The following is a 14,965-nucleotide window of genomic DNA, read 5'->3' as shown; positions in this document are numbered from 1 at the left end:
ATAAGTATCTAATTATCCATAGTTTTTCAAATATTTTAAAATATTTACAGCTCCTTTTTATTTCTATCGGGTAAAGACTTTTTTAAGATTGATAACATCTCTATTAATATTTTACTTGCTATTATATTTTAATATTTTTTCGTGAATTCTTTTTCTTTCAAATTAAAATTTTAATATTAAATGATATAATAAATTATAATTTTTTTAGCCCCTCTAGGAAGTGAGCTTAAACGAGTGTCTGTTGGCCTCAGCTCAGGTTCAGGAGACATTCAGGTGGTGCAAAGGTGCGAACTATTTTGCACAGCTTCAGGAGAGAATTCCCATACTGTTCGCGGCATGCTTTCTAAAGGAAGGGTGAGTAGAAACTAACATATACGGATACTTATTTTATTAAAGAAACATGACAATTTTATAGATAGAAGATTCTCCAAAAAAGGAAAAAACAGATAATAAATTATGGTTTTCATCTTAATTATTTTTCTTTGATTGTTTAGGCCAATAAGTAAAAGTTTTTGCTATCAACTTACATATCCAATATATTGCACATTCTCAATTTTTCCGACTCGACCTATAATTGGTAGTCGGGCAACTCTGTTAGTCGACTTACTTGATAGTCGAGCACACAACGACTTGACAACCTGCTCCAGTACTAGACGACTTACTCGACACTCAATCAATTTGGCACTTGGAGACTCAGATAAGTCATACTCAACAATCAGGTGACATCCCAACTTGACACTCTGATTTTCACTATGTTCGGATAACCAAAGCTTGACCAAATCAATTTCACTGATAACTTAAGATTACCAACTTAAGTCATCTAATAAACATTTTAATTCTGTAATTTCAAATTCAACATATTTTCTTATCTCCTACTAAATTGTCCAATACTAAATAACTGTCGGCTCAAGGCATATGTCTAAGGTCTCAAATTGATTGATTGAGGCATTAGTCGACGGTAAAAAAATAATAATTAATTCTCATCCCGAAAACCTCTTCAAAATTATCCCATATACATTAAAAGTGAGATAAATCATGATGTCATTTTAATCTAGCAGAGTGACCCTTTACATTAAAAAAAAGGAACATATACACTAACGAAGTATTTTTTTTTCTTTTTTTATTACACCACTATAAAAAAAATATAGATCTGTTACTTTAACAACCTTCTTAGTACTGGTTCCACGGATATGAAGAAAGGTACATGTAGATACACAGATATCAGACGTATGATGAGGTAAATTCTAGATCGTCAGTTTCTGATAATCGACTTCTGATCATTACATCAAAAATATTATACACCCTTTGTCTTTAATACACCCTGAACTATTACACTACTATCAAACTAAAGGGGCTCTTTTTATCTTCATTCTCTTTCCCTCAATTTTTATTTTCTTTTTAGATAAGAACAAAAATTAGAAAATTTTCATTCATTATCTTTTATATTGATTTTTTTAAACATTAAATTAATTTTTTATTATATAGATTAAAAAAATGACTATCTTTAGTTCTCCATCTATTTTTAGATGATTTTTTTTTACAGATAGCATGCTGGAACACTTTTTCAAATATCAAATATTACTTGATATTAATGGTTTAGATTTATTTTTAAAATTAAATATTTTTTAAAAAATAAAAAAAATCAGAATTTTAATTAAAATTAATAAAGTTTTTAATAATGATTAAAGATTAAATAATTTATATTTTATTAATTAAAAATTTATTATCAAAACTTAAATATATAATTTTATTAGTAATTTTACTATAAAAAATTAGTTTTTTTTTAAAAGACGACGGCCCTGCACTAAATTTCATTTATCAGCAAAGTACACTATCAAGCAATTGCAAAGTTTCATTAGTTTACCGGCTCCGTGTTCTATTTTTCTTGTTTTTCTATTGCTTACTTGTCTAGATCTGATATTGTAATTATATGGTGAAATATGATTCACTCTCCTTCATGATCTCATCAATTTATCTCTAGATAAATATAGAGAAGGTAAATTATGAATAATTACTAGCTATTAATATATGTAATAAGACACAGCTTAGATTCTCTGGACCGCTTTTTGCGGTCCAAGGGATGGTCCCTTAATATGGATTGTTGGGGATGAATGCTCTCTATCTATTTTATGAACGGAGACCATTAATTTCATCAATTCATACTAAAAGATCATCTTCTATACCGTAAAAAGCGATCTAGAAAATCTACCCTTGATAAGACATGGAAAAAAATATATACATACCGATTTTGAACTCTAAAATCTCATATAACAACACCTCATATCTAAACTACTATAATATCCAAAAGAAACACTTGATACAGTCATTATGCTTCTAGCGGTAATCATCAAACATCCAATAACTGGAATTACGAGATTATTGTTTTCTATTATGCAAGCTGACAAGTAGCCCAGCTTTGTCCGTTCCACATTTTCTCTGTTCGTACAGACATGCACGGTCAGTCGGTTGGAAATTAGCAGAATCCAGCTCAACACCAATTATAAAATCCAATATATAATGAAGACCTAACCATGTTAATTATATATTAAATTCTTTAAATCGATAGAATTGATGACATGTTTTGTTGGATTTTTTTTTTAAAAAAATTTGGACAGAATTGATCTTCAATTTGTTTACTTAATTAGTTGAACAGATGTGTCTGACCCCAACTTAAAAAAAATATTATTTTTCCTCTTTGAATTGACTTTTATTCCCTTGTATGTTTGACTTTTTTGCTCCACTTGTCTGTGCCCATTAATTTATCGTCATCCATTCTGTCTCAGTCGTTGTCTTACTCGATCTTTCCTACTAAATTCTCGCAATATTTTCAAGTTTACTATTTGCTATTTGAATTAACATTCAGAAAACTCAAAGTTTTACCATTCTCGTTTTAAATGGTTTGAATAATTATCATTTAGACTAATCATATCGACATAATTAGTTGGTAAACATTGAACAACGCCATTCTATATCGAAATATTAGAATATATAGTGGGTTGATAGAAGGATTGGAACAAATCAATAAGACTTATTGTAAGTCTATTTCTCATTTATTGATGATATTGAATAACTTTTGAAAAAGAGACATTCAATAATATTATTTTGGTAAAAAATAATTAATGCTTCGAGATGTTATGGATGATTTATTATTATTATTATTATTATTTTTTCTAGAGTGCCAAATTCTATGTAAGCTAACTAACTTCACAAATTATTACAACCGTATATAGCAATTACATTGATATTTTCAAGGTCCCTCGCTAAATGAACAAAAATATTTTCAGTCTCAAGGAAAATGAGTACAAGAGCGATAGACACAATAGGATGTTTTGATCTTTTATTTTCATCAGTTAAGTAGGAGCAGATGTATTAAAATTTAAAAACATTTAAGGAACTGTTTTAAAAATAAAAAATTGTTAGCTTAGGGTTGAAAAAAGTTATTTTTTAAAAGATTGATATATTTTTATTTTATGAATATTAAAATACTATGAAATATTATTTTAGCATTAGTGAATGATTTAGATAGCAACTTAAAAGGCAGCATATATATTTTATTTAAGAGCATTTTTACTAATTTTTTTTAAAGTCTTTTCATATAAAATGAGTGGCCACGTTTCCTTATTTACTAAAAAAAATATCTTAATTTTAAAATTATCAAAAAAGAGTATCAAAAATAATATTATTCCCTTCCTACCCCTTCCGTCAACCTCCTAAATCCTACACTTTTTTCAATGCATGAGCTTTATATTTTTCATATTAGACCCAACATGCATGATATGAAAAATATTAAATTCAGACTGGTCATACGAAAAATATCAGGTGCACACTGAGCCTATATGGAAAATATCAGACTCATGTTATGTCTGATATTGGACCATATATATATCAGATCAGAATAGACCTGATATAAAAAAATATTAGGTCCATTGTAAAATATGGGATCATATCATACCTTAAAAACATTTTTAGTAACAAAAATAGAAATCATAAACTTCATTTTAAAATTTGAATTACCTTAATTGCTCTTTTACCTAAAGTACACGAGTTAATGAATAAAAAAAACCTAAAATAACTAAATAGATAAGAATTACAATCTTTATATATTATTATTACTATTATTATCTAAAAAAGATTTCTCAATTAAATAAAATCAAATCCTTAATTTCCGATTTAATTTTAATTAAAAAAAATTGTGATGATCAGAATTGACAGTGTAAAATTCCATAGTTCCTTTAATTCTTATTAAAAGAAAGACAAAATAGACTTTTAACGCTCTACTTCTCTTTGACTTCGAGCACTATGTGAACCATGCGGTTGGTAGGTAGCAATATTCAATAATAATAATAAAATAAATAAATAATAATTCATAGTAAAAAAAATGAAATTGTCATCTCGCGACTCCTGTAGGACCAGTATGGCCCTTCAATATTTAGAATGAGATAAATCAGCTTCTTTCACCGAATAATAATAATAATAATAATAATTGATTTTACTGAAATTATTTGCTTATACCTCATCTATATAAACACAAACACAGTGCAGTCAGTTCCAACTATCTCCCTGTAAAAACCTTCCATCTGTCCTTTCTCATCCTCCATCTCGTCGAAGAATTGTTGAGATGAGAGCCATGACAGCGGCAACGGCGTTTAAACTCAGCCCTCATCGTCTCCTCGTCCTCTCCTCTTTGCTCTTGGCTTTGGGTTCCTTCTTGGACCTGAGATGCAGAGCGCAGACACAGAGACTGGTCGATTCTGAAGGTAAATCACCGTTTCTCGTTCAATGATTCAGTTGAGGTTTTTTCAGATCTTAGTTTTGTTCGTCTCCTTGGGATCGATTAGAATGGTTCTGATGAATGCCATGGGTTCGTAAAGATAAACACTCATTTTTCTTCTATTGCATATTTCTCTTCTTTTTCTGTGACACTTTAGGATTCTAATGCTTTCTTCTCTGTAAGCCATAAAGTGAAAAAAGATTTCCTTTTGTCTTTTGATGTGCGTTTCCTCGATTACTCTTCGATTTTTTTTTTCGGCATAGTTCAAAAATATGTTGATATTTTAAGACTGTTTAATATAAAAACATCACTTGGACTTCTGGAAATAAGACAGTGGAGTCAACCTCTCAAAGAGTAAAATAAGGAATCACGTGTTACTCGGAGATGTCTGCACAAATCAATTATTTGATTTGGTGGCTGTTCATCCTTTTCATTTAAAAAGTAGACTTGGTCAATATCAAATGCTGGATGCATTTGATAACAAACAACAGCATGATCAGGTTTCAAAATCGGAGGCCATCATGATCTCAAATCTAGTAGAGTCCATCCTCTGACGATTTTGACTCCACTGCGTAAGTGCTATTGCTGTCCTTATCTGTTCATACTAGTCTTGTGTCATAGCCAACTAAGCAATTTCAACTTATTGAATCAACTTCTCCAATTTATTTATTTGTTTAAATTTGCTCACGGCCGCTAGAACACATGACGAAGGTGGTCACTGGTCACGGAATCATGGCCGAACTGGTTGAGCGGCTTCTAGCCGCGCAATTTGCCCTACTTAGCTTTATGTGTTGTTGGCCGTTAGCATTTCACTAGGAATAGTGGCAAGTAATTAGTGGTCTCTCTATTAGTTAAGCACACTTATCAAATTGGCTTATATTAATATACATTCTACTGTGACCTAATGGTGGACTAGTGTGTAGTGCCAATCTCTCATCTAATTTTAAATTTAAAATTTTAAATCTACACCAAACTCTGTCAATTATCTGCCAATTTTATGAGATTTAAATTAGCAAGGCATGGCTCTCAAGTGTTAAATGCTATATATAACGTGTATGCTTGGAACAATTGTGGACCATTTGATTTACAGTTGAAGTTCTACGAACCATTGGTTCAAAGTTGAACAAGAACTGGAACTTCAGTGTGGACCCTTGCAGTAAGGCTCCAGGATGGGTAGACACGGAGAACAAAACGGCAAACTATGCCAACAATGTCACTTGTGGCATGTGCAACACCACAACCAATGATTGTCATGTCACTTCCATGTAAGCAACTTCTTATTCTTGTCACTTTTACTTGCTTTTATTTCTCTTAATCACAATTAAGAGGAATTGAATGGAAAATTGTTAATGCATTGTGATTGTACTTAAATAATGAGATTTTGTCGATTGGCTGTTCTTAATAATTTGAGTGCCTTTTTGCAAAAACTAAACTTTTGTGAAGTGTATTGATTACTACTAAATTAAGTCAACGTAACTAAGAGCATGATACTGTTGCTAGCGCCTTCTTGGACATCCAAGTTAACTACATCTTGTTCGAAATGCAAACTGATTTGTTGGAACTAAACTTCTTGGAATCACAATTTGTTAGTAAATCAAGTTGGCTTGTAATCACAGCTTGTTGGAAATGCAAATTCACTTTTTGGAAATACAGCTTGTTGAAAACTCAAGTTGGCTTCATGGAAGTTGGAACTAAATTTAGTTGGGAATGCAAGTTGACTTCTTGGAAGTACACTTTTTTTTGCTACAGTTTGTTGGAAACTCAATGAAATTACATCTTATTGGAAAATTTTCAATGTAAAATAAGGGTCTAGATGGAAACTCAATGAATTTTACTTTTGTGTTTAAAGTAAAATTCCTCTTTCTCTTGTCCTCCAGATGGAAACTCAAGATTTTAGAATTAATTGTCAGCCAATAAACTTTGACAAAGACAAGATAAAAACTAGTTAACAAATTTGTTTATTTCTTTTGCAGCCTGCTGAAGGGGCAGAGTTTGAATGGAGAGCTGCCGGCTGAGTTTGCCAACCTTACTTTCTTAGATACACTGTAAGTCACTAGTGATTAACTAACGCCTTGTTTTTGGTGAATGATAAAGCCATAGCTCAGCTATTGTGTCTAGCAGAGATCTTGCAAGGAACTATCTGAATGGAACTATCCCAGTTAAATGGGGAACACTTCGTCTCACCGATCTGTAATTTATATACTTTTACACTCTTCTTCCATTTCTTTTTCTGATTTGCATGAGGGTTCTTTTGCAACAAAAGATTTACAGGACTCTGTTGGGAAATCGGATATCTGGGAGAATCCCCGAAGAGATTGGAAATATCACGTCACTCACATCGCTGTATATTCCTTTGTCCTCCGCCATACTTTTCTTTTCTTCTATAATATTTTATGGTGCTAATTAAATAAACATATATAATTTGTGATAGGGTATTAGAAGCAAACTTACTAGAAGGTTCAATTCCTGAAGGCCTTGACAACCTCAGCAATTTGACTCGCTTGTAGGATGGATACATGCATTACATATATAATGATACACACAGTGTCATTTGATTCCTGCTTTTGTCTTCGTTGCAGATTTCTTTCATCAAATAATCTGATAGGGGAATTACCAGAATCACTTGGAAATCTCCGCAACTTAAAAGACTTGTATGTTACATCTCTTGTATCTTATGGATATAGAAGTACCTTTTTGTGCTCAGAAACATGAAACTTTAGCTGATCAGGTTAAGCATTGAAATGGAACATCCATCTAGAAACTTAACAATGTACTTGTGTGACAAGATTTTGCCATTAGTGTTTCATAAATAGAAGCTTAGCAAGCTACACATTGCCCATTCATCAATAAACTTAATAAGTTTGTGTAGATTTTTGTCATTAGTATTAAACCTTATTGATTAAAACAAGTTACCATGGTAAATGGTGGAAGTATAGGTTTATGATTTATCTTCACAAATCAAACTGCATAAAGTAGTTTATTTAAAGTGTTGAACACAGCATTTTTGCTTGAGCCAATGAAATTTAACAGTCTAGTTGTACTGCATGCTTAAACTTTTTTGCTTTTCATTTTCCAGTAGAATAGATGGCAACCCAATTTCTGGCAGAATACCAAGTTTCATTGGTAACTGGACAAATCTTCAACGCTTGTAAGTCGTCAACCACTACCATTCTAGGCCAAATGTTAAATCATTATTAAATTTCGTTATGAACAAGTTGGATACTCGAACCATGTGTGCCAGTGACATGCAAGGGACGTCTATGGAAGGTCCTTTTCCTCGCAGCTTCTCCAGTCTGGTATCAATAACTGAGCTGTAAGAACAATTAGTTAGTATTTCAATCTGCTTGAAGTGGCTCCAAGACATATTTGATTTGTTTTTTTTTGCTGCAAATCCAGGAGGGTGACTGACTGGAAAGGGGGAGATGGACAGTTTCCTCAACTGCAGAATATGATTAACATGACCAAATTGTAAGTTAGCCACAAACTTTCATCAGTGAAGTAGCTTGTCTCTCTCTATGTATATATATACAGATCTTTGCTTTATTGACTGTTATTTTATATAGGGTTCTTAGGAACCTGTCAATATCTGGTGAAATTCCTTATTATATTGGAACGATGAAAAGTCTAAATAGTTTGTAAGATTTTCTCTCATTGGAAGCTCTACCAATTTCATTAGCAAGTTCAATAATCAACATGATGCTAATCTTTCTTTTACTTGCCAATTCAATTCCTCAGAGATTTAAGCTTTAACAACTTGACCGGGCAAATCCCAAGCAGCTTTGGTGAACTAAACTTAAACTATATGTAAGTGTAGCAGTTATAGATAGTATTTGTTGTTGAGTTACAACTCTGCACCAATAATAATATTGCAGATCTCACATCCATTTAATATGTTAGGTACCTGACCAATAACAAACTCAGTGGAAGCATTCCAGGATGGGTTTTGACAAGCACTCAGAATTTGTATGTCTTTTCTCAGTTATATCTCTAATCCATCTGACTAGAAGAACTAACTTTTGCATGACAAACATCAAGCTAATAAGGTCTCCTATTTCAGGGATGTTTCTTATAATTCTTTTAATGTATCTCCACCAAGATCCTGCCAGCCACGAGATGGAGTGTGAGATTCAATAATTATCTATTAAACTGTTTATAGTTCTTAAAATTTGCACCACTAAGAATTTAAATTGTTGTATGCAGGAACTTGGTTTCAAGTTTTTCTACAAATGAAAACTCGTAAGCTTTCGATATTTGCTTATTGTTCTTTCCTCATAGGTCGAGAATGATAAGATTTAGCATATAGATAAACAAAAAGAGACTCATTATATATCCCATATGTGATTTGTCTTTTGACACAAGGCACAATTGTTAAATTTCCCTTTTGGGACTAAATCAAATTTATAATATTAATTCTTACCTTTTGCATTCAAACTAGATCATAGATGTTATGTTTAGCTTGTTTGACAAAGGAATCCCACAGAGATGACAGTAAAAAAACAACAACAATTCAGTGGTTGAGAAACAATGGTATAGCATCTGATGTTGGTGATGTTCTTCAAAAGAAACTTCAAGTTTGTGTAGATGTAGGGTTGAGCATCTATAACTTGAATCCGCCAATCGGGAGTGTAATTCCCACTCATCAGGTGATTCCCCATTTGGTGACAACATAATAAAAGGGAACTAAAAACCATATGAACAAAATAACTAAGAAATTTCAAAAATTTTATATATTTATTTATACAACTTTTACTACATTTATCATAAAATAAAATTGTATAAAACGAAAGATTAAATGAACAAATTGAAAATACATTGAATTAAAAAACAAACTAAAATATGCAGGTCGAAGCAACTCTATATACAAGCTGAAATTAATTATAATATCAAAATGATGTCTATATGCCTGTAAAACTAGAGGTTAAGGAAAATAGACAACCAACACAAATTGATAAGTAATCAGAAAAGATAAACACAAATTGAGAAGAAGAAGAAGAAGAAGAAGAAGAAGAAGATATGCATGGGAAAATGGCGTTGGCTGGAAAAATAGAAGGAGAGTAGCTTAGTTCTCTTGAGTTTTCTTGAGTATTGAAATCATCTTTATCTGGGTGTCATGGTTCTCTTTTCATTAAACTAATTCTACCTCATCCCTCACAACATCTTGATTTTTGTTCTCTTTTCAGCTAAGTAGGAACAATTTAATCAAAATGTGCAATCAGATTGTGGAATCTCACATCAAATGTTTCTGCTTTGAATGGTTATGCAGGATAGCCTCATGCTTAAGAAAGAATCTCCCTTGTTCAGGGAAATCAAAAAGTAGGTATATAAGCTTTTAAAAAGGATTACCAAAAAATTGAGATATAATTCAAGTTAATCAAGTCCATGACAAATATTGGCATTGATTTCGCATGATTCTATCTCCCATCATTTTGCAGATTGTGAACTGTTCATCAACTGTGGTGGTAAAAAGGTGACTATCAACGGGCATGAATACCAAGATGATTCATCTGGCAATTTTGATCACTCTACTTTTCGTGAGAGCAACAATGGAGCATGGGCATACAGCAATACTGGAGACTTTATAGGAGAAGATAAAACATCTTTTATTGCAGAGAATTCTTCAATCCTAAATATGAGTAATCCAGAATTATACACGACAGCTCGGCTTAGTCCTCTTTCCATGAAATACTATGGTCTATGCCTACAGAAAGGAAATTACACAGTGAGTCTCCATTTTGCTGAGATTATGCTCACTGATGACCAAACATATGCTAGTACTGGGAGACGTTTGTTTGATGTGTCAATCCAGGTGATTGAGTTTTTAGCCTATAATTAATTCTCCTTGTTCGTTTTTTCCCTACAAAATAGTTACGTTCATAATACTTAAACAGTCCTATCCTTTGAAAAGTCTTTTATGTGCTAATTCATCTATTAACCAGACAATACTCTAAACGAATGCAGGGTCAAAAAGTTCTGCAGGATTTCAACATAGCAAAAGAAGCTAATGGAACTGGCAAGGTGCATATCAGAAACTTCACTACTTTGGTTAATGACACACTCGAGATTCACTTTCAGTGGGGTGGCAAGGGAACAAACTCCATCCCTGTGAGGAATGTATATGGACCTCTTATCTCAGCCATTTCTATCACTCCGAGTAAGTCCTTTTGAAATGGTTTTTCGTTTTCCATTAATATCTTGCTCAATAATAAAAAATTATGTTGCTTCTTGAAGATTTTGAGGCTGATTGCAAGGATAAAAGCAAGCTATCTGTTGGGGTCATTGTGGGCATTGTTATAGCATCTTGTTTAGTACTTATTCTTGCCTTAAACATCATTTGGTTTTACTTCATCAGGAAAGACCCTCGAGACAATGGTAAGCTATAGTTTTAATTTTCTATAAGCACGTCCCGAATTAAAGACCCTGCATTAAGAGAAAAAGCAGTTCATGGGTCTTTGCTTAGTTAAACACTAACGATCATGCAGAACTCAAAGGCCTTGAGCTGCCTACTGGCTACTTCACTTTGAAACAGATAAAAGCTGCTACTAGGAATTTTGATCCTGAAAATAAGATAGGTGAAGGCGGGTTTGGTCCCGTGTACAAGGTATAACTGCATTTGTAAATTGTATTTTTTTTATTAATCTGAATTGTGTCAAATGCATTGTTTTCTATTGTGGTATTTCAACTTTAGATTATTTGCAATATCATGTTTTGGGGTTATTTTTAATTATGACTGTCTCAGGGTGAACTGTCAGAGGGTTCCATAATAGCTGTCAAGCAACTTTCTTCCAAATCTAGGCAAGGGAATCGTGAATTTGTCAATGAAATAGGAATGATATCAGCTTTACAACATCCAAATCTAGTGAAGCTCTATGGTTGTTGTATAGAAGGAAATCAATTGTTGCTTATCTACGAATACATGGAGAATAATTCTCTCGCTCGGGCTTTATTTGGTATGTGTTTATCTTGTTGCACAAATAGATTGCTGGAAAGTGCTCTTGGTTCCATCTCTAACATGTACTTCATAAATCATTTGCAAAAGATACAAGGCTAAATCTGGGTTTTAATAGGTCCGCTAAAATATCGCCTCAATCTGGAATGGCAAACAAGACGCAATATTTGCATAGGGATAGCGAGAGGATTGTTATATCTTCACGAGGAGTCAAGGCTAAAGATTGTTCATCGAGACATCAAGGCGACAAACATTCTACTAGATAAAGATCTCAATGCAAAAATTTCGGACTTTGGTTTGGCCAGACTTGATGAAGAAGAAAACACTCATATCAGCACAAGAATAGCAGGAACAATGTGAGTAGTATTATTGATTTATGTTTTACTTTTCTTTTTAAATGCATATTTGATCCAATAACTAGCATCATGTTCAAGATGAAATATCCGATGTATGCGATTAAATTAAGAAAATACGCATATCATATGTTGATAATGGAATTTAATGACATAGGTTCATTGAGAGAGTTACATTTTTGAGTTGTACATATTACTCTGAATTAGAGTATGCAAACTTTGAGTTGTATATATTGATCTGAATTGAGTTGTATATATTACATTTTTGAAATGACAGCATCATATTAACCTTATGTAAATTTTGTAACTCTTGCAGAGGTTACATGGCTCCAGAGTATGCAATGAGAGGTTATTTGACAGACAAAGCAGATGTGTACAGTTTTGGGGTGGTGACACTAGAAATTGTCAGTGGGATTAGCAACACTAATTATAGGCCCAAGGAGGAATTTGTCTATCTTCTTGATTGGGTAAGGAAATATTTCTTTTTCTTTTCATTGATGTGAGATCTTTCCTGATAGATCCTTATTTCCTAATCGTAGCCAAATTTGCTCTGTAGGGTGATTTTGGTTAAAAAAATCTTCTTAGAATATTTTTCATGTTATTTATTTCTGGCAATTTTTGGACAGACATGCTCCTAATTAGTCTCTTGTTTAATTTGCTTTGGTCAATTAGGCATCTAATTAACCATGGCTGTTGCTATATCAAACAATGTGTAAGCCAATGCAGTTATACACATCTTGTTTACTTGTTAACTTTTCCCTCCTTTTAGAAAATCGTTTCTTTGCTGCTTTCTCATTATCGTTTCCATTAAACTTGGGCTTCTTTTCATCTAGATTGTTTGATACATATGTACAAATTCTAATTGGCATTTTCTCATTTCTTTTTCAAAATAAGGAAAAAAAATCTACTAGACAATAGACTGTTCTGTTATTGAATCTTACTGGATCTCAATAATCTATTCCATTCTGCAGGCTTATGTTTTGCAAGAGCAGGGAAATTTGCTTGAATTAGTTGATCAAAGCCTTGGCTCCAACTACTCAAAGGAGGAAGCACTGCAAATGCTGGAACTGTCTCTGGTTTGCACCAACCCCTCCCCTACGCTCAGGCCTGCAATGTCATCTGTGATAAGCATGCTTGAAGGCAAGATGCCAGTTAAGGTCATGCCCGCAAATCGAGCAGCAGCTACAGTTGATAACGTGAGGTTCAAAGCTTTGGAGAAGGTCTCCCAAGACAGCCAAACACAGAGCTCCGTCGATGGCCCATCGATTGGTTCCTCTATCTCAGCATCAAGTGGCAAGAACTCACAGGCAAAAACAAGCCACCCTCTGCTTCACTACACAGATTAGGGCAAAGAAATGGTGCTTTTATTAGGATCACGTTCAAACAGTCATGTGAATGCAATCGTTTAAGTAAATTCAGCCCTAGAAACTGCAACTATAAAACTCAGTAAAGTCTGTAGACTGTTTAGCAAACCTACTTAAGTTTTTTATAGTATCGTTTCATTTGCCAGTATTAATACAAAAGTGTTTGATTTTGTTGATGTCTCGACTGGCCATGAACAAGTCTTCACCACAAGATTTTACTCTTGCTTCACTTGGTTATGTGTGAAGTTTAGCTGCTTCAACTGGCACCATTGAACTAATTGCAGTTTTCTATTCTTCATATTCAACTCCTTGCTCTTAGAAATGTATTCTCAGTCTGAGTTTGTAAGCTTATGCGTTTGAAGGAAAACATCACAGTTTCTGCTAGTTCCTATCAATTCTATGTATGATTGTAACTGTGTTTTCTAAGAATGTGGCTACTTCCTATAGCACTTGAATGGTGATTCTCTTAATGAAATTTATGCAATAATTTGTTTCAGGTGATTCTGAATGTAATTTATTTCATTTCAATTGTGCCCTTTAAATGTACATATAGCATTATATTTCAGAATATTTGTAAGTGTATTTAGACTGAATGCCTATTTGTCCTTTTATTTTGAATTCCAATTTATATTTTCTTAATTAATAATGTATGAATTCAAGACAGTTTTAAACTGTATACTTCCTTGTCAAAGTTGAGCATTAAATTAAATTTGTTTAAAAATTATTTCATTTATCCTCTTTTAAGAATCTTATATAATTTAAAAAGCATCAAAAAAAAATATCCTTCAGTGTTTCTAAATTACTATCTATTAATTCACTTAATAAAATAATAATAGGATGATTGTATTTTATGCACGCACCATTTACTTTTTCAAAATATTCTAGTATTTCTAGGAAAAAGTTTTGGAGCCAATTTACTCAAGTTTCCCTTTGAGTAATTTGAACAAGCTCCATTTAGATACAAGTGTCTTGATGCAACTTTCAAAGTCAATTTTCCTCAAAGTGCAGTTTCTTTTTGTTTTTTTTTACTAGCACTAAGTATTTAACCCTTTAGTCTGACTAATTACAAGGATTATATTTCATAAAAAATTTTCATTGATCATTGATCCGGTAGTAAGAGCGGGCCCCCCCCTTCTCTGGCAAAGTCAACGCCAAGTGGAAGTCACCGGAACAGCCGCCCACCCAGAGGAGAGTGTGGTCCGACCGGACGGACGGCCATAGATGGCCGGTCCGACTGGACTGCCGGCCGGCCGATGGAATCGAGTACCCGGAAGGGTCCGGCCGGTTTGCACTTATAGTTGGTAGGCACCCTGTCAAATCGGGGTTCCGACGCTCAGTTAAAAAGGTCATGGACCGAGCTGACCTTTTGACCGATCACAGTCATAAAGCACCCCTGTTTGTTAGTCTCCACAAAGCACAAGTAAACCACTGCGGATGTCCGGTCGGATGTTTAGGTATCTTTCCGCTCGGACTACAAGTTTGGAGCAAAGGAAAGGGCCAGAGGATTTCTTTCTCTGACAACCTGTAGGTT

The 14,965-nt window shown here is 33.3% G+C and overlaps 1 protein-coding gene across 2 annotated transcripts; it reads left to right on the top strand.

The window, feature by feature from the left end:
- The first annotated feature begins 4,556 nt into the window (after window positions 1–4,556).
- On the top strand, window positions 4,557–13,614 carry LOC122011860 (probable LRR receptor-like serine/threonine-protein kinase At1g53440). 2 transcript variants are annotated; one of them, XM_042568267.1, is made up of 24 exons: window positions 4,557–4,757; window positions 5,862–6,036; window positions 6,745–6,816; window positions 6,893–6,961; window positions 7,043–7,114; window positions 7,203–7,274; window positions 7,351–7,422; window positions 7,848–7,919; window positions 8,013–8,084; window positions 8,168–8,239; window positions 8,335–8,406; window positions 8,507–8,575; window positions 8,669–8,734; window positions 8,829–8,891; window positions 8,972–9,007; window positions 10,035–10,084; window positions 10,204–10,577; window positions 10,730–10,922; window positions 11,000–11,140; window positions 11,251–11,369; window positions 11,508–11,718; window positions 11,836–12,073; window positions 12,387–12,537; window positions 13,042–13,614. In XM_042568267.1, the coding sequence occupies exons 1-24, from the start codon at window positions 4,619–4,621 to the stop codon at window positions 13,414–13,416; spliced, it is 3,045 nt and encodes a 1,014-aa protein (XP_042424201.1). In that variant the 5' UTR covers window positions 4,557–4,618; the 3' UTR covers window positions 13,417–13,614. The 2 variants fall into 2 exon arrangements, with proteins under 2 accessions (XP_042424201.1, XP_042424202.1); XM_042568268.1 differs by lacking the exon at window positions 4,557–4,757 and adding an exon at window positions 5,109–5,343.
- Window positions 13,615–14,965: the final 1,351 nt, after the last annotated feature.

Source organism: Zingiber officinale, chromosome 8A, assembly GCF_018446385.1.
Source record: "Zingiber officinale cultivar Zhangliang chromosome 8A, Zo_v1.1, whole genome shotgun sequence".
NCBI classification, from domain to species: domain Eukaryota; kingdom Viridiplantae; phylum Streptophyta; class Magnoliopsida; order Zingiberales; family Zingiberaceae; genus Zingiber; species Zingiber officinale.
The sequence above is the reverse complement of the archived record's forward strand: the minus strand, read 5'-3'. Positions and strand labels throughout refer to the sequence as shown.

Bases quoted from the DNA above. Each gene is read 5' to 3' on its own strand.
- LOC122011860 (XM_042568267.1), top strand. From the start codon at position 4,619: ATGAGAGCCATGACAGCGGCAACGGCGTTTAAACTCAGCCCTCATCGT. The intron at 6,037-6,744 runs GTAAGCAACTTC...TTTCTTTTGCAG, and splicing joins GATTGTCATGTCACTTCCAT to CCTGCTGAAGGGGCAGAGTT. The intron at 6,817-6,892 runs GTAAGTCACTAG...TGTGTCTAGCAG, and splicing joins CTTACTTTCTTAGATACACT to AGATCTTGCAAGGAACTATC.